The sequence below is a fragment of the Microcaecilia unicolor genome, chromosome 12 (assembly GCF_901765095.1).
Source record: "Microcaecilia unicolor chromosome 12, aMicUni1.1, whole genome shotgun sequence".
Classification (NCBI taxonomy): domain Eukaryota; kingdom Metazoa; phylum Chordata; class Amphibia; order Gymnophiona; family Siphonopidae; genus Microcaecilia; species Microcaecilia unicolor.
The window spans coordinates 48,120,859-48,140,024 of NC_044042.1; the positions used below are offsets into that span (position 1 = coordinate 48,120,859).

General features: G+C 42.8%; 1 protein-coding gene across 2 annotated transcripts in view; it reads right to left on the reverse strand.

Moving 5' to 3' along the window:
• SIK3 (SIK family kinase 3) overlaps positions 1–16,981 on the reverse strand; it is a 454,627-nt gene extending 437,646 nt beyond the window's left edge. For both annotated transcript variants that reach the window (XR_003944053.1, XM_030221942.1), the window contains exon 1: positions 16,685–16,981. Coding sequence is in view for 1 of the 2 variants with exons in the window: in XM_030221942.1 (XP_030077802.1) it covers positions 16,685–16,909 (225 nt within the window). In the remaining variant the exon portion in view is untranslated. The remainder of the gene's footprint in view (positions 1–16,684) is intronic.
• Between the last annotated feature and the right edge of the window lie 2,185 nt (positions 16,982–19,166).

The window sequence follows — 19,166 nt, forward strand, 5'->3', positions numbered from 1 at the left end:
AGTAAGGCAGATGGACCAGTGTATCTTTTTATGCCATCATTTATTTTGTTTACAAAGCTTATAACCCACCAAATCATCATGGGTCAATGCGGGGTACAAACATTTATAATAAAAACAAAAACATAATGCACAAACTCAGAAGAAACAGATGGAAATTAACAAAAGGCTAATAAAAATAAGCACTTCTAAATAAACAAGCCTTTAAAAACCTATTTATTTAGAAGTGCTTACTTTTGTTACCGATCTACTATGTTACTAGACAAATTGATTATTTTGTTTTACAGAATGAGGTCGTTTCTCAGGTGATCATCTTATGACATCTAGCGCATGCAACTTCTTGCACTGCTCCGATAGGCTTGTGAGGTTAAGAGGCATAAATAACACTATAAAGGTTCCATCAGTTATTTAAGGCCATTTGCATTTGATTTCCAAAGAAATTAAGTTAACTCACCTGTATCCTGGTACCTTCCCATGCGAGTACAGGCCCCTCAATCTTCATTTTTCCATGGAGAAGGAAGGATCCTAGTCATGTTCTCCTCTCAATGTGTTTTTTTTTCTACGATTCTCAGTGCCTTCTTGTGCTGGTATTTTGTCCCTTTCATGATTATTTTTCCTTCCTCTTTATTTTATTCCATTACCATTTAGTTTTTGTAGTGTTTTCAGCTCTTGGTTTCCTTTCTTTTTCGCAAGTTCCTAGGTCCATTTAGGCTGAAGCACCAACCTCAATTTGAACACTGCCCCTTTTTACAATTCACAATTCAGGAGTTTAATTTGGCTGCAATTTTCTCGCTGTCCAAAACAAACCCCAGTGGCTTCAAAAGGTGCACCCAGTGTAATCGAGTGATTATCATGACAGACCCGCACTCTTGGTGCATCAGGTGCCTTGGGCCTGACCATGAGCCTAACTGTTGTTCTCTCTATCTGCAAATGCGGTTGAGGAAACAGAGGGCACGGCAGGTCCAGCAGGAGACATTTCTTGGCATCAGCACCAAAGGCATCGAACTCGATGTCTGCTAAAACTTCAACTACCACTGGAAGTGCACAGGCTTTGAGGAGGCCTCCATCTCTCTCAACATCGGGCACTCAAAGTAGGCCCCGAGACTGGTCAGTATCAGACCTGATACAGAGGGCGAGAATGGGATTGACGTCATCCTCGTCTGCACCAAATGTCACGTCTTCAAAGCTGGAACTAGGTTTGTGAGCCCTTGGGCCACTGCCGAGGAGTGGCAGCGGCAGGCAAAACCACCCTACAGCAGAGACAGGGCAAACTCTTGCACATGGCCACCTTTCACCAGGAGTTGAGCCCCTGGCTGCAGGCGGCCGGCAGGACTTATAGGACAGGTCAGGAACAGGATCCCAACAAGGCTGAACAGGGACTGAGGGTCAGAGGGGAAAGGAATACACACGGACAGCAAGGCAGGGAAAGGATAAGCTAAAGGACAGGAAAGGAAGCTGCAAGCAGCCACTAAAACAGGGAACAAAACACTGAATAACAAGACACAGAATTAAAAGATGTAGAGCAGCCACTAGGACACAAACTAAACACAAAACTAAAACCCAGAGACAAGCCTAGCAAACAAACAATAATCTAATCTAACTACCCACAGACTAACTAAAACAGACAAGAATCAGGGCAAGAAACCAGACTGAGCAGAAGTGCAAACAGCACCCCAACAAACCTCAGGGCCTTAGGCGATGCAAAGGGAAAGCAGAAAGATTTCAGAATGGCTAATAAGCCCAGCAGCAGCTGAGGCTCAAGCTGCAGCAATCACCAGGCAACTACGGGGGCTGTGCAGGTTCAAACAAACAGAGCAAGTCTGGCAGTCTGGAAGATCCGGACCGGACTGCCCTGAAATCTGGAACGGGTGACAATAACCAGACAGTTCATTGCAGCCAGCAGGTCTAGCTACCAGGTGGCGAGAGGAAGGAGAGCACAAAACATGGGCACAACCGTGACACCAAAGGACCGCAATGCTGAGCGTCGGGGAAAGCCCAAAATGCATAAGCATCAGTCCTCATTGATGCAAGGTACTAGGAGCTCCAGGGCATCTGCATCGCTAGCACCAGGAGGAGCATTTCCCTCTTTGGTAGAGGTGCTGGTGTGTAAGTCTTTGAGCAGTCAGGTTCCTGGTTCCGGTTTGGCACCAAGGCTTTCTCAGGCTGCATCTCTGCAGGCTCCCCTGCCTTTTCCGATGCCTTCCTTCAATGAGCGGTTCCAAGCCATGCTCAGAGAGGAGCTGGTGCAGATGCTGCAGGTGGAATCCACTCAGGCATCGATGGCACTTGTGCCAACTGCGAATCAACCCCAGATTCTTCCTGAAGCTCCATCCATGCCTGTGGAGAGACCTTTGGCACAGTCAACATCAACATAGGCAGTACCGCTCTTGACACTGGGGGAGAAGCTTCCCCTGATTCTTAGGGTAGGGCTGTACACCACCAAAGTGCCCACTGAGAACATCGTTCATCATCTCTCAGCACAAGCAGGTACTTGTAGAGGAAATCTCTGCCCTCCTACAGGCCAATGCAGTCAAATCCGTACCACCAGGAGATGGGGGAAGGGACTCTATTCCAGGTACTTCCTTGTGCCCAAGAAAATGGGGGATTTTGTCTCATCTGAGACCTAAGGGCCTAGCGGGGAGACAGCCTGCTTGTCCTCCAAGAAAGCAAAGTTACTCACCTATAGCAGATGTTCTCCGAGGACAGCAGGCCAGGTATTCTCATACACCCTCCCACCTCCCCTTGGATTTGTATTCTTTAGCTATTTTACATGACTGAGGGACCTGTGCTCATGCATCAGGCAGGAAGAAACCAGCGCATACGTGGTGGGACACTGCTAGAAAATTCTACATTAATCTTGCTAGTCAGCATCCACACCGGGCTCTGTCAGATGACATCATCCAGCTGTAAGAATACAACTGGCCTGCTTGTCCTCTGAGAATAAAAACACCCAAAAACAAATACATTAGAGTCAGTTTCTTTGTACTTTTACTCCGTATTTTTAAGCTGTCAAACCATTATCTATATTCCAATACTAATGCTACAGTTATACGGCTGTCAAACGTATGAGTGCCATTTCCAACTTGTTAAACTTTAGGGCTCCCCATGCTGCAGAGTTTTAAATGGCTATCTTCAGTCCTGGAGAAAACTGAATTTCTGTAAGCTGTAATACCTATGATTAGATCAACAAATAACTAGTTGTAACGTCTGAGCTGAGGAGACCACATAGTCAGATCTGAAGAAGATATCTGAGTGATCTCAAAAGTTCACATACTATAAAGACTCAAGGCTTTCTATGCTGTGAAATGGGAAAGGCTATAACTTCAGGAGCAAACTAATGTCCTACTCAGCTGACACCAAAAACTAAAACATCACAGGGAACAGAGGAACAACATGCCAAAGAAATTGGTATCTGGCATTCTACCAGGTTCTAATGTATAAACTATCTACAGCATTGTTCTTCAATTCAAGGACTGGGGGGCCATCATTATTCGGGGGGGGGGGGGGGGTTCACTGCTCTCTGCCTCTCTTCTCAAGCTTGTAACAGAAAGCAGGAAGTGGACCGAGGGGGGGGGGGACATGCTTAAAGGAAAAGGCATTTCTTAAATGTCCACCTCCTTGAGGACACCTCCAAAGAAAAACTGAAGGTGGCCTGGTAGGGATGGATGTCATTGACATTACGTCCCTGCATGAGAAGTTATTTGGTGGCTCTCCTTCAGCTCATCTGGATCCAATGTGGCCCTAACAAAAATTAGTAAAGACTGGTCTAGAGTATAAGGCAAAGTGTGTGTTCATTATCACATTAGTAACTCAGATGCACTACTCAATGCTGCAAATCCCAAATACAGTAACAAAATTAGGAAAGCTTACACTTCTCAAAATTTCATATGTGCTATTATAGGATTCTTTTCAAAGTGTTGTACTTCTTAGCCAGGATCAGGTGACCCTCAGGGGGAGGAATGCTGGCTTCGGCCTAACCCCTGGTAAGCCTTTTCTTGGTTGAGAGGTGCCCAGCTCTCCCACCGGTTGCCTTCTTAGGTGCCGTGGAGGACTTGCAGCTCATCTGCATATCCTCGGAGCCTTCGCCAGAGTGACTCCCAGGTCCGTTCCGATCCACTCGGGGCCTCTGCTCAAGGTGCCGCGCGCCTAACGGCGCGCAAAAGCTTTCCTTCTAATAAGTTCTGGGAGAAGAGGATATTTCTCTGGTAAGTGAACAAATTTTGCTTGTGCTTTCGGAACTTGAAGATTGGGGTTTAAAGGAGGAACTGTAAGTTAGTGATAGGCTGATATCCTTAATACTTTAGCAAGTTTTAAATTACGGAAAAACTCAAAAAACACTAAGATGGAGTCAGCAGTCCAGCAGCGAGAGGGGTGCTATCCAGTCTTTTGCATTGAGTGTCACATGTATGATTATCTCCCAATTGGTGAGGTGTCATATGTGTGTGCCCGATGCAAAGAGCTCCTAGCTCTCAGAGAACGTGTCCGTTCCCTTGAGGCTAGAGTAGCAGACTTGATGGAGCTGAGGGAGACAGAGAGGTACATAGAGGAGACCTACAGGGATGTTGTAGAGAAGTCCCACCTCCAGTCAGGTAGCCCCTGTGCTACCTTGGAGGAGGGAGGTCTCCTAGAAGGAGAGCATCACCCTGGTGAAGTAGGAAGTACTCCTGTAGCCAGGACCTGCCCACCAGGGGATGTATTATCCTTTCGCACCGAGGATATATCTCCAAATGTTGCCCGGGAGGGAAAGGTTAGGACAGCTGTTGTACTTGGTGATTCGATCATTAGGCATATAGATAGCTGGGTGGCTGGTGGACGTGAGGATCGCCTGGTGACTTGCCTGCCTGGTGCGAAGGTGGCGGACCTCACGTGTCACCTAGATAGGATTCTAGATAGTGCTGGGGAGGAGTCCGCTGTCTTGGTACATGTGGGTACCAATGACATAGGAAAATGTGGGAGAGAGGTTCTGGAAGCAAAATTTAGGCTCTTAGGTAGAAAGCTGAAATCCAGATCCTCCAGGGTAGCATTTTCTGAAATGCTACCTGTGCCACGCGCAGGGCCCAAGAGACAGGCAGAGCTCCAGAGTCTCAATGCGTGGATGAGACGATGGTGCAGGGAGGAGGGCTTTAGATTTGTTAGGAACTGGGCAACATTCTGGGGAAGGGGGAGCCTATTCCGAAAGGATGGGCTCCATCTTAACCAGAGTGGGACCAGGCTGCTGGCATCGGCGTTTAAGAAGGAGATAGAGCAGCTTTTAAACTAGAAATGGGGGGAAGGCCGACAGTCGCTCAAAAGAGCATGGTTCGGGATAAGGTATCTTTCAAAGATATCACCATAACAGGGAAGATAGAGTATCCTGATAGTGAGGTTGCAAAAGAGATTGTAGTAGATCGGGTATCTTTAAATAACAATAAAAATCAGACAAAAGATTGCCAATTAATACTGTCAAGTACTAAGCATGATGTACTTAGGAACAACAAACATAGTTTGAAATGTCTATATGCGAATGCCAGGAGCCTAAGAAATAAGATGGGGGAGTTAGAATATATTGCACTAAATGAAAAATTAGATATAATAGGCATCTCTGAGACCTGGTGGAAGGAGGATAACCAGTGGGACACTGTCATACCGGGGTACAAATTATATCGTAGTGATAGGGTGAATCGGATTGGTGGAGGGGTAGCATTGTATATTAACGAGAGCCTTGAATCAAATAGATTGAAAATTCTGCAGGAAGCAAAACACTCCTTGGAATCACTGTGGATTGAAATTCCATGTGCAAAGGGGAAAAGGATAGTGATAGGAGTGTACTACCGTCCGCCTGGCCAGGACGAACAGACGGATGCGGAAATGTTAAAGGAAATCTGGGACGCAAACAAACTGGGCAACACAATAATAATGGGGGATTTCAATTACCCGCATATAGACTGGGGTAATGTAACATCTGTACACGCAAGGGACATAAGATTTCTTGATGAAATCAAGGACAGCTTCATGGAACAGCTAGTTCAGGAGCCGACAAGAGAAGGAAAAATACTAGACTTAGTCCTTAGTGGTGCTCATGATCTAGTGCAGGGGGTAACGATACGAGGGCCGCTTGATAACAGTGATCATAATATGATCGGTTTTGATATTGGCATTGAAGGAAGTGAAACTAGGAAATCAAGTACGCTAGCGTTTAACTATAGAAAGGGTGATTACGACAAATGAGAAAAATGGTGAAAAAAAGACTGAAAGGAGCAGCTCGCAGAGTAAAAAACTTGCATCAGGCGTGGATGCTGTTTAAAAACACCATCCTGGAGGTTCAGGACAAATATATTCCACGTATTAGAAAAAAGGGAAAAAAGACTAAACTTCAGCCGGCGTGGCTAAACAGTAAGATAAAGGAAATCATTAGAGCCAAAAAACAATCCTTCAGAAAGTGGAGAAGAGAACCAACTGAAAGTAACAGGATAGATCATAAGGAATGCCAAGCCAAATGCAAAGCGGAGATAAGGAGGGCAAAAAAGGACTTTGAGAAGAAATTAGCGTTGGAAGCAAAATACATAGTAAAAACTTTTTTAGATACATTAAAAGCAGGAAACCGGCCAAAGAGTCGGTTGGGCCGCTGGACGAAAATGGTGTTAAAGGGGCGATCAAGGAGGACAAAGCCGTAGCGGAGAAATTAAATGAATTCTTTGCTTCGGTCTTCACCGAGGAGGATTTGGGGGGGACACCGGTGCCGGAAAGAATATTTGAAGCGGGGGAGTCGGAGAAACTAAACAAATTCTCTGTAACCTTGGAGGATGTAATGGGTCAGTTCAGCAAGCTGAAGAGTAGTAAATCACCGGGACCTGATGGTATTCATCCCAGAGTATTAATAGAACTAAAAAATGAACTTGCGGAGCTACTGTTAGAAATATGCAATCTGTCCCTAAAATCGAGTGTAATACCGGAAGACTGGAGGGTAGCCAATGTTACTCCGATTTTTAAGAAAGGTTCCAGAGGAGATCAGGGAAATTATAGACCGGTGAGTCTGACGTCGGTGCCGGGCAAGATGGTGGAGGCTATTATTAAGAATAAAATTGCAGAGCATATACAAAAACATGGACTGATGAGACAAAGTCAGCACGGATTTAGTGAAGGGAAGTCTTGCCTCACCAATCTAATGCATTTTTTTGAGGGGGTAAGCAAACATGTGGACAATGGGGAGCCGGTTGATATTGTATATCTGGATTTTCAGAAGGCGTTTGACAAAGTGCCGCACGAAAGACTCCTGAAGAAATTGCAGAGTCATGGAATCGGAGGTAGGGTATTATTATGGATTAAGAACTGGTTGAAAGATAGGAAGCAGAGAGTAGGATTGCGTGGCCAGTATTCTCAGTGGAGGAGAGTAGTTAGTGGGGTCCCGCAGGGGTCTGTGCTGGGTCCGTTGCTTTTTAATGTATTTATAAATGACCTAGAGATGGGAATAACTAGTGAGGTAATTAAATTCGCCGATGACACAAAATTATTCAGGGTCGTCAAGTCGCAGGAGGAATGTGAACGATTACAGGAGGACCTTGCGAGACTGGGAGAATGGGCGTGCAAGTGGCAGATGAAGTTCAATGTTGACAAGTGCAAAGTGATGCATGTGGGTAAGAGGAACCCGAATTATAGCTACGTCTTGCAAGGTTCCGCATTAGGAGTTACGGATCAAGAAAGGGATCTGGGTGTCGTCGTCGATGATACGCTGAAACCTTCTGCTCAGTGTGCTGCTGCGGCTAGGAAAGCGAATAGAATGTTGGGTGTTATTAAGAAGGGTATGGAGTCCAGGTGTGCGGATGTTATAATGCCGTTGTATCGCTCCATGGTGCGACCGCACCTGGAGTATTGTGTTCAGTACTGGTCTCCGTATCTCAAAAAAGATATAGTAGAATTGGAAAAGGTACAGCGAAGGGCGACGAAAATGATAGTGGGGATGGGACGACTTTCCTATGAAGAGAGGCTGAGAAGGCTAGGGCTTTTCAGCTTGGAGAAGAGACGGCTGAGGGGAGATATGATAGAAGTGTATAAAATAATGAGTGGAATGGATCGGGTGGATGTGAAGCGACTGTTCACGCTATCCAAAAATACTAGGACTAGAGGGCATGAGTTGAAGCTACAGTGTGGTAAATTTAAAACGAATCGGAGAAAATTTTTCTTCACCCAACGTGTAATTAGACTCTGGAATTCATTGCCGGAGAACGTGGTACGGGCGGTTAGCTTGACGGAGTTTAAAAAGGGGTTAGATAGATTCCTAAAGGACAAGTCCATAGACCGCTATTAAATGGACTGGAAAAATTCCTCATTTTTAGGTATAACTTGTCTGGAATGTTTTTACGTTTGGGGAGCGTGCCAGGTGCCCTTGACCTGGATTGGCCACTGTCGGTGACAGGATGCTGGGCTAGATGGACCTTTGGTCTTTCCCAGTATGGCACTACTTATGTACTTATGTACTTATAAATTGCTGTGATCTATTATAGCCGAGCAGCATATCAGGTTTAATAAACTAAACATGGGGAAAAAGCATGCTAGGAGATCCATGGTAATATGGAAGCGGTGTGGGGAAGCGAATGCCCAGAGGTAACTTTCTTTGTGTCACAGATTTCTGTACCTTTCTGGACAGAGGTTTACAGCTTTAACACATAGAATCCAGATAGCTATGCTATCAACAGAAAGATGAAGTTAAACACTTACCCCTGGATTCCATATATGGCGTGTGGCCAATTTATGTGCAGTACTAAATTAACAAGCCAATTAGTCTTGATAATTGGCTAATAATGACCAATTGTCAACACTAATTGGGCATAATTGGAATTTACGCACAATTCTTTTTAGGCGTATTCTAAAGAGTGGCATGTGTAAATTCCCACGCGTGCAGCCAAAAAGGGGGTGCAGTCATGGGAGGAGTGTGGGTGTGTTGGGGCCAATCACATCTACGTGTGTGGTTAGAGAATTCAGGGCAGCGCACCTAGATTTAGGCACAGGCAATTTACACCAGCTTTTCACTGGCATAAATGGCTGTGACTAAATCTAGGTGCATCCACCTGGCCTATACGCTATTCTCTAAACCGCGTCTGAATGTAGATGCGGCTTATAGAATACTGCTAGGCGCGCGAATTGGACACACCTAGATTTTAGTTGTCATATATACTGTCTAGGCAAGGGAACAGTAGTGTTTTTACATGTGCCTATGACAGGACAAAAAAAACTTTTGAGAGCAGCATCACCTGCCTGAACTAGAAGACAAAGTGCGGAACTAAAAGCTCTTGAGATATGAGCTGTAATCCCAGCTCTGACATCCATACTTTGTGTGGACTGCAGTAAACCACTTTAATAACATGTCCATTCTTGTCTAGAAAAGAAAGGGCAACTGTATACTAATTTGTCCTTCTACTTGCAAACTCTTGTGTTTAACAGACTTCCCTTAAGTGGCTGCATACAGGTTAGCCCAGTGGCTCCCAAACCTGGTTCTGGAGGCAACCCAGACAAGTCAGATTTTCAGGATATCCATAATGAATATTTATAAAATGAATTTGAATGCAGTGGAGGCAGTGCATGTTAATCTCTCTCATGGATATTCATTGTGGTTATCCTGGAAACCTGACTGGCTGGGGTGCCTCCAGGACTAGATTTGGGAATCACTGGGTTAACCTAAAAGCATTACTTTGTTTACTTGTAGTTAGCTCATGCTTTTTCAGCAGTGACTCAAAAGGAGTTACAGTCAGGTACACTAGGTGTTAACTGGGTCATTTTCATTCACAGGGCAAGTTGGCATGGCAGCTCAGAACCCCATGCAATAAGCGCACGAGACTAGCTCCAAATACTATTCCTCAGACCACTGCTATGCTAACAAGATTCCTAGCTCCTGATTCTAGCAAGGAAATGATCTAGAAAAGGCCTAAACTCACGGTAATACTGAACTGTTAAGCTGTACCATGCTATATGATTAATTCACAGATTGCGAGTTCTGCAGAGAAAATGATGAGGAGTATTGCAGTGCTGCTGTTACAAGCACATTCGGATATCTGCTGCAATGCAACACAGCAGCAACAGAGGAACTAGGAAAGAGGCAGAAGGTAAAGTCAACAGCACAGCACACAAAAAACACAGACTTATAGGGGATCAATTATTATAATGGATGAGGAAATAAGTAAACCTGAAATTTGTGTCTGAAACACATACACATAGTGAAGGTCTGCCATCACTAAGCAAAAGGCTATGAGTACAGTGACAGTGTGTACTCTGCTCAGCATGCCCAGAGCAGAATTCAATGCAGTCCTGTACCAGGCAGGAACTACCTTCCTGCAGCCCGTCAAACAGTGACAACATACACTCCTCAAAGAGCTAAGTAAATTCCAGCTGCACTGCATTTAAAATTAATTGAAGGAATATTTCATTTAATGGGCCTATCAATATTTATCCATCAGTGAGACACTCAAACCATCTACGATTTCTACTTTCACATAACCAACCTAGAAAGAAAGAAAACTTAACATGGAAATGGCAAACATGTATTTACATCCACGATGCAGCAGCAGCAGACATGCAAATTTCTGACTTGCATTAAAACGCTACAGAAAAACTCTAAGGGCCCCTTTCACTAAACCACGCTAGCAATTCCCACACAGCAAATGTGCAAAGCCCATTCAAACTGAATGGGCTGCGCTGCATTTGCTGTGCCAGCAATCACTAACGCAGTTTAGTAAAGGGGCCCTAAGTCAGAAGTATATTTCAGACAAGTAAAGCAAAAGAAGTACACAAGGCATGTGAAGTCAAATTACCACACTAATTTCAAATAGTGCATCTCTTGGCCAAGTATTTACATTTCTGCAAATCAAAAAAAAAGAGAAAATGTATAGGACAAAAAAAAAATAGTATGCATGCAAAGCCATTGTAAAAAGAATTGAGGGACTTTTCCAAAAAATGATAAATTTGGAGATGAAGGAAAGATTCCAAAAAAGTTTCTGCACAATTTTCAGCTTGTTCCATTTATTTTTCTTTTTTGATTTTTCAGTGGTCTCTTTACTAAAAACATACACAAGCAAGTACAAAAAAAAAAATCAGAGTAAACAAACTCCAAAGATACAATAAAACTAGACAACGCATACCTCTTTCTTTTTACATCTTTTCCCAAAAATATCACCCTATAAACCCACCCCACCCAAGCAACCCCAAATTATATCACATGAAGGGGCCCCCACCCCAATCCTCAAAATATCTAATATGAACAAGATACAACACTTCAGAAACATTTGTAAGCAATTAAAGACAGAGACTACAAAGGAAACCATATTTTTTCCCATTTCACAATAAAGCTTTTGATTTTCCATCTCACAAATGCAATTTGCAATCCATTTTATGACAGAGGGAGTTTCCAGAGTCTTACAAGCCTTAGGTAGGGTTACACGAGCTACACTAAGAGCATGTTTTACCAACTGCTGATGAACCAATGTAATCCCAGGAACAGAAAAATTATGGGGTCCCAAGGAATCTCTCCCGGCCCAGCCATCTTTGCAGTCTTTCAAAAGGCACTCACTTTCCGACAAGACCACCATACGTGACCCATGATACCATGCTCCAATGACGCCAACAAAATGAAGACACCATTGGAAAAATATGACTAAGACGCTCAGTGATCAGATACCAATGATATATAACCTTAAAGCCATTCTCCTTCCAAGCATCAGCTCTGACAGACACCTTAGACAAACATTCACATTCATCTTCTTCTTGGTGCACTCCTAATTCACCCTCCCAATGGTATGAGCAATCTTACTTTTGTCCAATAAGTATTTAGAAATGGCAGAGATTAAATCCCTCGTTCCCCTAAAATCTCCACATAAATCTTCAACAATAGCCAGATTCCTATCAATCTGACACTTGAAGATGCCAGTCTGAATAAAATGCACCAGCTGATAATAAGCAAACTGGTCCATTCAGGGTAATTGATACATGCTAGAGAGGGATTCAAAAGATATTATTTTAGAGTCATTGAACAAGCTGCCCCCAACATGATTCACCAAGGGTATTCCATTTCCGAAAAACTTCTGGTCCCATGCTAGTTAGAAACAAAGGGGTTGAGGTTATTGGCATAAACCTAGACAGATGGAAGTCTGGATCTTTACTCAAATTATCCCAATGATGTAAGGTTCAGGAAATAGTGGAGCATGGGTCATTCAGTGACAGTCAATGTTCCCAAGGCAGCCAGATTAAGTGAGCAAGCTTTATGATTCCTGTTAAATTCAAGACCCAAAATTTATTGGAGGAGTTTTGGAGCCATTAACAGCAGATCTTGTTTGGGCCACTTGGTAATAAAAAGTTGGGTTAAGAACCCCAAAACCTCCCCTTCTCTTCCTATCCCTATACAGCATCCCTTGAAAAAGCCTAGGTCTCTTGTTTTGTCAAATAAATTTAGTCAGTCTGTCCTGCAATGAGTCCAGCCATTTTTAGGCAATGGCAAAGGGAGAACCCAGAATAAGCACATTAGTCTAGGCAAAACATTTTTTTTATTTGTTTTTTTTATTTGTTACATTTGTATTCCACATTTTCCCACCTTTTTACAAAATTGGTGTTCATATTTCTTCAAATATTTAATACTATTGCTTAACCATTTAAATACTGCTTGCAACATATTTTCTACGGACATTTTCCCCTTCTAGTCAGAATCTTGGGAAGAACTGTGCTAAAAACAAAAAAATGCTACTTGCAGGATCTCTGCACCACTTTTCTCTGCAAGTCTGACCCTAAGATTATAAACTGTAAGCCACTGTAGAATAGCACATCAATACTCAACACTAACATTACTCAAACTTAAAATTTTATCAAGGCAGAAAAATACCCATGGTAATATCCTTCTTTCACCCAATCTTGACAGTGTCCTTCTGACTAAGACAAAGCTTCCTGTATCTGAAGTGAGTAATAGGCCAAAAGTTCAGAAAGGCATTATGATTTTCCTTGATCTCTGCTTAAAATTGGATTTTAAAGTTAAAATCAGCTATGAATTAGACTCAGAGAAAATCTCAAGTAACATCATCTCCTGTGTGTTGATTAGTTAAAGGAAGAGCTACTAGATGATCAAACAGTGCAACACCAACTAAATGACTTGGGGGCCTTTTTACTAAGCTTCACTAGGCGCTAATGCACACCTAACACAATTTAAAATGGCCTACCGTGAGATGCACTCAGGTGTCCTGCTGTAAGATGAACATTAAAGAATTATTTTAATATTTTATAGAGTTGGGGGGGGGGGGCCATAGGTGTTTCTGTGCAAACCAGTTAGCACATCTACATTACTGTGCACTAGCTGATTAGCGCGATTCCTTATCACCTACAAAATGGGTGGCAGTAAGTGTTCACGTGCTAATTTTTGTTAATGGCCATCCATTAATGGCAATAATAGCGCATGGCCATTAATTTGAGAAACAGAAAATCAACCATTTTCCGGCTGCAGGAAAAATGGCCTTAGCGCGTGAAAAAGCACAAGTAAGGGTGTGCTAAGGCCAATTTTTTCTGTAGCTTGGTAAAAGGACCCCACTGGTGTCCATCCAGGTTAGTAGAGCTACCCTGCAGTTTCGTGGAAACCCAAAAATACTGTAACTAGTAAACCAAATACAGCATTCTCATGCCATCTTTAAGAGAATTCTCTCTTATACACCGAAGCGTATTTTCAAAGCACTTAACAATGTTATGTGGAGGGGTATTTTCAACGCACTTTGACTTACAAAGTTCCATAGCAACATGTCCACATATAGTAAATCTGAAGTTCTCTCTATCTCCACCTGCTGGTAGAGGGACACAACCCACTTGTCTCTGGATTGATCCGTGGGACGCTATGGAACGGCATTAATTTAATATTTACTTTTAAATTGCAAAACGTTAAGAGTATGAAAAACACTTTTCAAAATCAATCACACATTCACTAAAAAACATAAGATGACATACATAATCAATAAGTTCAGTAGATTATACACCACTTAGTAACATCCACGGATACAGACAGCAGATATCAGTGGCCAATTTTAAAAATGACAAATACTTAAACATATGTCTTCAGTATATAGCAAACTCCCCTTGACATACCTCCTCTAACTCACCACTATTCCAGACTATGAACGGGTGATAACTCTGGGTACACTCTTGCAAGACCAGATTCCTCCCAATATTACCATACTACTGTTGTGATTTTCCTGACTACTTCATCCTGGATCATCCTTTACCACCACCTTCTTGTGAGTAACACTATCAACAGCAGTGCTGCTTCAGTATACCACAGGCTTTTCTCACTGTGACAGAGTGCATTGATACAAGCAAATACCCTTGCTAATAAGGAACATTATGTGCCTCTAATTTCAATACATCAAAAAAGTGTGAACAATTACATAAAAAACATTATTTAGTTAAAAAGCAGTATATAAAAATTCAAACAACGTTTTCTTCGTATTTTGTCAAGACAATTTGCAAAGGCCGTAAGTTTCTCATATTTGATGGGTTCATCAAAGAAAATATTTATTCTTCTCATAATTATAAACAAACAAGAATCTTATATTCTTATGAACATTATGTGCCACCAATCTCATATAGAGTGGACAACTGCATTCTCACAACCATGACTGTAGTATATGTGTATTTAAACATACTGTACCATCTACAAGTGCTTTCTTGTAACATAAATGTGCATACACTTCAAACTGTACAAGCACTGAATATCCATTAAGAAACATTAAATCAAGACTGTAGATCTAAACATAAAAAAAATTCTACACACAGTATCACACAAGCAATCTGTGTAGGTGCCACAGTTAGTTCACCTATAAACATGATGGCACATAAGGGCCAAAATAGCCCATCCAGTCTGTCCATTCAAGCCCTAATTCCTCATTTTCCTAAGAGATTCCACGTGCCCGTCCCACGCTTTCTTAAATTCTGACACAGCCCTCGCCTACACGACCTCCAGCAGGTCAGTACACACATCCACCACTCTTTCTGTGAAAGAGTATTTTCTTAGACTCCTCCTAAACCTATTTCCTTTTAACTTCATCCTATGCCCTCTCTTTCCAGAGTTTTCCTTCATTTGAAAAAGACTTACCTCCTGTACATTAATGCCACTGAGGTATTTAAACGTCTCTATCTTAACCCCTCTCTCCTGCCTCTCTTCTATATATATACTTAAGCATACAGAGGTAGAAGGAATAAAACTACAAAACAGAAGCAACTACTTAGTATATCCAACCTGGGGTTCAAGACCCACTGTATCTCCTTGTGACCCTGGGCAAGTTACTTAACCCTCCATTGCCCCAGGTACAAAAACTTAAGATTGTGAGCCCTCTAGGGACAGAGAAAATACCTGCATGTTCGTACAGTGCTGCTATAGCGCTATAGAAATGATTAGTAGTAGTTGCTATGGAATAAAACCTACTCCATCAAAATATTCTGGAACTCATCTGTATTTCATGTTGTCTTTTATCTATTAAAGTAAAATACTTTAAATTTTCACTTCAAAATATTTCTCCTTTAGAGCCTCTGTATTTAACCCCAAGGGGAAAATATGTTTCATGTTGAAAATCAAATAACACACATTAATTGCTGTGTATTTATGTTACAGTCTGTGTCTGTAACTACCATTGCACAACATAAAACTGCTGACATTTTGCTACAGCATCCATTTTTTTCTATCGCTAACAAGCAATTGCAACACATATCTGCAACTGCTATCAAGAACAAAATCAGGCTGTCCACTTAAATAATTCCCACCTAGGTCACTCCAATTGAATACAGACAAGGATCAAGTCAACACAAGAGATTCACCATTCATCCAAAACACATCAGGAAACCTTAGAAACAAGCCACCAACAGCAGATCAAGAACATCTGTTAGATTTTTGCATGCTGAATTACACTGCACACTGTACAAATAAAGATTAATACCAGTAAAATATCACCAACTTCCAAATTAGAAAATATATATATACACCGCACCATTAAAAGTATCAGCACTGACAAATGAGATGCTACTTTAATCAGACATTAGCTAAATACCTTCATTTCACAAACGTCCTCTGCTTCAGGTCACGTGTAACACAATCTCAAAAATATTCTAGTGCATGCAAATAAAAAAAACACATAAATGTATTGCTTATGTTTCAAGAGAAATTAAACGCAGGGTGTATATATTTCGAAACAGAATCAGTGAAAGACTACAGTCCAGCGCATGTCCTTCACAGCTGAACAAAAACACTCTGACGTATTTCGGACATTTTGCAAGTAAATAACTTGAAAGAGAATAAGAGATGAGTTTATCCAATTGAATAATAAATGAATATAACACCCATGAAAACGGCCCTACTCTCCGAGCAGAAAGGTAGGAAAGAGGTCATATCCTGGCAACTGAAGAATGACAGCTGATACCCCATGGCAGGAGAGGGCTAGACAGAACAAGGTACAGGGATGGGATGAATCTTTCAATGCATACACATCTGGACCTGTAATCTCAACACACACACACATCCACAGACCATCCCCTTCAATGCATACAAACGGAGGGAATGCCTCCACAACACACACACACACGGCGCTGGAAACTAAGCAGTTTTCCCCGGATGCGGAGGTTGGGAAGGTGGCGTGGGCTGCGGGCACGCATCTGGGAGAGAAAGGGGCAACCGTGTAACGCCCCCTTTCCCCTCCCCTCTCACCTTGGCCTTAGTGACGATGTGCGTTGCCAACTTGACGACGGCGAAGTTGCCTTTGCCGATGGTCCTCTCGATTTCATAGTAGCCGATGCGGGCCAGGCCGGGCCGGTGATGATGATGGTGGTGGTGGTGATGGTGCTGTGCCGGATGAGGGTGGCGGTGCGTAGGGGGCAAGTGGCCAGCGGCCACTGCCGGAGCAGCAGCGGCGGCACCATTCGGCGCCGCCATCTTGTTCCCGGACTAAAGCGAGCGGCGGCGGTGGCGACCGCTGCCACAGACAAGAGGCGGCGGTGACGTCACCCAGACGCTCCGGGAAGCCCAGGCCCTTCCTACGTGAGAGCGGCGCCTAGCGGACGTAGCCATAGCAACGAGCAGAGGCTGGCGTCAACGTGCTGACGCCAGCAAAAACAAATGACGTTCGCAACGCCACTGCGCTAGGGAAGAAAAGGATAAGGGGGCGGGGTAGAATATGGCTGGGCCCTGGTGGAATAACCATGGCAACAATTACATCAGCAGCGGGAATGCTAGGCTAGCGTTAGTGGTTACTGTAGAGGGACATCTATCGGTGCCTTTTTCGTTTGGGCTGAGTTAACCCAGCCACCATAGCCAAATGTATATTGGCAGAATTCCTAACGTTTCAGATCTGTTTAAAGAAGCACCTTAGTTACATGCATCTGTCTGTAGAGCAAATGCTAACCCCAAACCAATGCGCTCTTCCGCTAAATGCAGACTTGCAGGCTACTATCCATGCTCTCAGTAGCGCCTTTCATCTGGAGATTGAGGCGAGAAGTTTAAGGTGTTACTCTGGTGCCACCTGGTGAGTCTTAGGTAGGATCTTTTATGGGAGGCCAATACTACCTTTTTCATACCCCACTCGCACCATGTATTCTGACGAAAAGCAAACTTTTGCCCAATTAATGCAGAATTTGCTGGATAAAAACATGTTTGATACTCTTTTACCAGGCAATTAATTATTATTTGTAAATATCAGCAATGCATGCGACATTATAAAGCTGCTTTAAGCACCTGGAAAAACTTTTGTAGATGAGGTCCTTTTAGTTTTTACAGATTGCTCATCCCCCAGTAAAATGGCCTCCCAACACACAATCATCTTTAAAATGTTACTTTGTTGTATAAAACATCTTGAATTAGAGAAGTATTCAGCCTAAAGACAAACAGTTCCTGGCATCGACCCCTTTTTTCTCTCACTTAACCCCTACCCACCTTCCTATTTCTCTCTTCCACCTCAGTCCCATTTCCATGCTCTCTCATTCTCAACCTGACCTTCTCTTTCTCTCTTCCACCTCTGCCTCAGTTCCATTTCCATGCTCTCTCATCCTCAACCTGACCCTCTTTCTTTCTTTCTTTCTTTCTTTCTTTCTTTCTTTCTTTCTTTCTTTCTTTCTTTCTTTCTTTCTTTCTTTCTTTCTTTCTTTCTTTCTTTCTTTCTCTCTCTTCCCTCCATCCACAGTCTTACCATTTATTTATACTGCTTCTCAATTCTATCACAGATCCTTCACACCTTCTCAGCCCTCCCTCCTGAGATTAACCCCCTTCTGGCTCCCTCCCTCCATACATGCTTTCCTGCTTCTCTCCCTCTCCAGACTTTCTTCTCCCCATCTAATGCCCTCCAGACACTCTTCCTCCTTCTTTTCTTACTCTTTCTATATGCTGTTCCCTGTTTCTCATCCCCACCTGACACTCTCCCTTTCTCACGTTCTTCTCTTCTAAAACTCTTTTTCCCTTCTCACCCCTCTCTCCATCTAGACACATCTTCCTCTTTATTCCCCCATCTCATCAATTTTACCCCTTCTTGCCCCTCCTTCCCCATGCTTGTATTGGTGGGGTTGATTCTACCACATGTTGGAGGGAAGGTAACCGGCACTATGCAGCAGGTTCAATTCCAGTAACACAAGCATGGGAAAAGTAACCTGCACTGAGCAGCGGGTACAACCTTAATCTGGATTGTATGGTAGGTAAAACTCCAACCAACACATGCATAGGGCAAGAAACCTACACTGTGTAGCAGATACAACCCCAAATCACAAGCAACCTGCACTGCATAGTACATTCAACCCCAACAATCTCCTTGGGCAGACTTGATAGAATATTGGTCTTTCTCTGCTGTCATTTAATTTACTATTATTTATTCATTTATTTATTAGAATTTATTTACCACCTTTTGAAGAACTTCACCCAAAGCAGTGTATAACAGAATCAATCTGAGTACACCATATCAACAGAAAAAAATATTCAAATAACTACCACATTGTGGCATAGCATGCTACTTACAATGTCATCACAATACACAATAAAACATCTTAATAAACAGCATAAGGTGTAAGCAAAGGTGGAGCATTATAAACATATAAGACAGAATAACAGGAATCAGAGAATAAGAGAACTAAGTTAAAGAGAGCCTGCTTGTAGAATCAGAAAGGTACATGAAAATTATCTCAGCTAGGGTAGGAGTGGATAAGCAAGT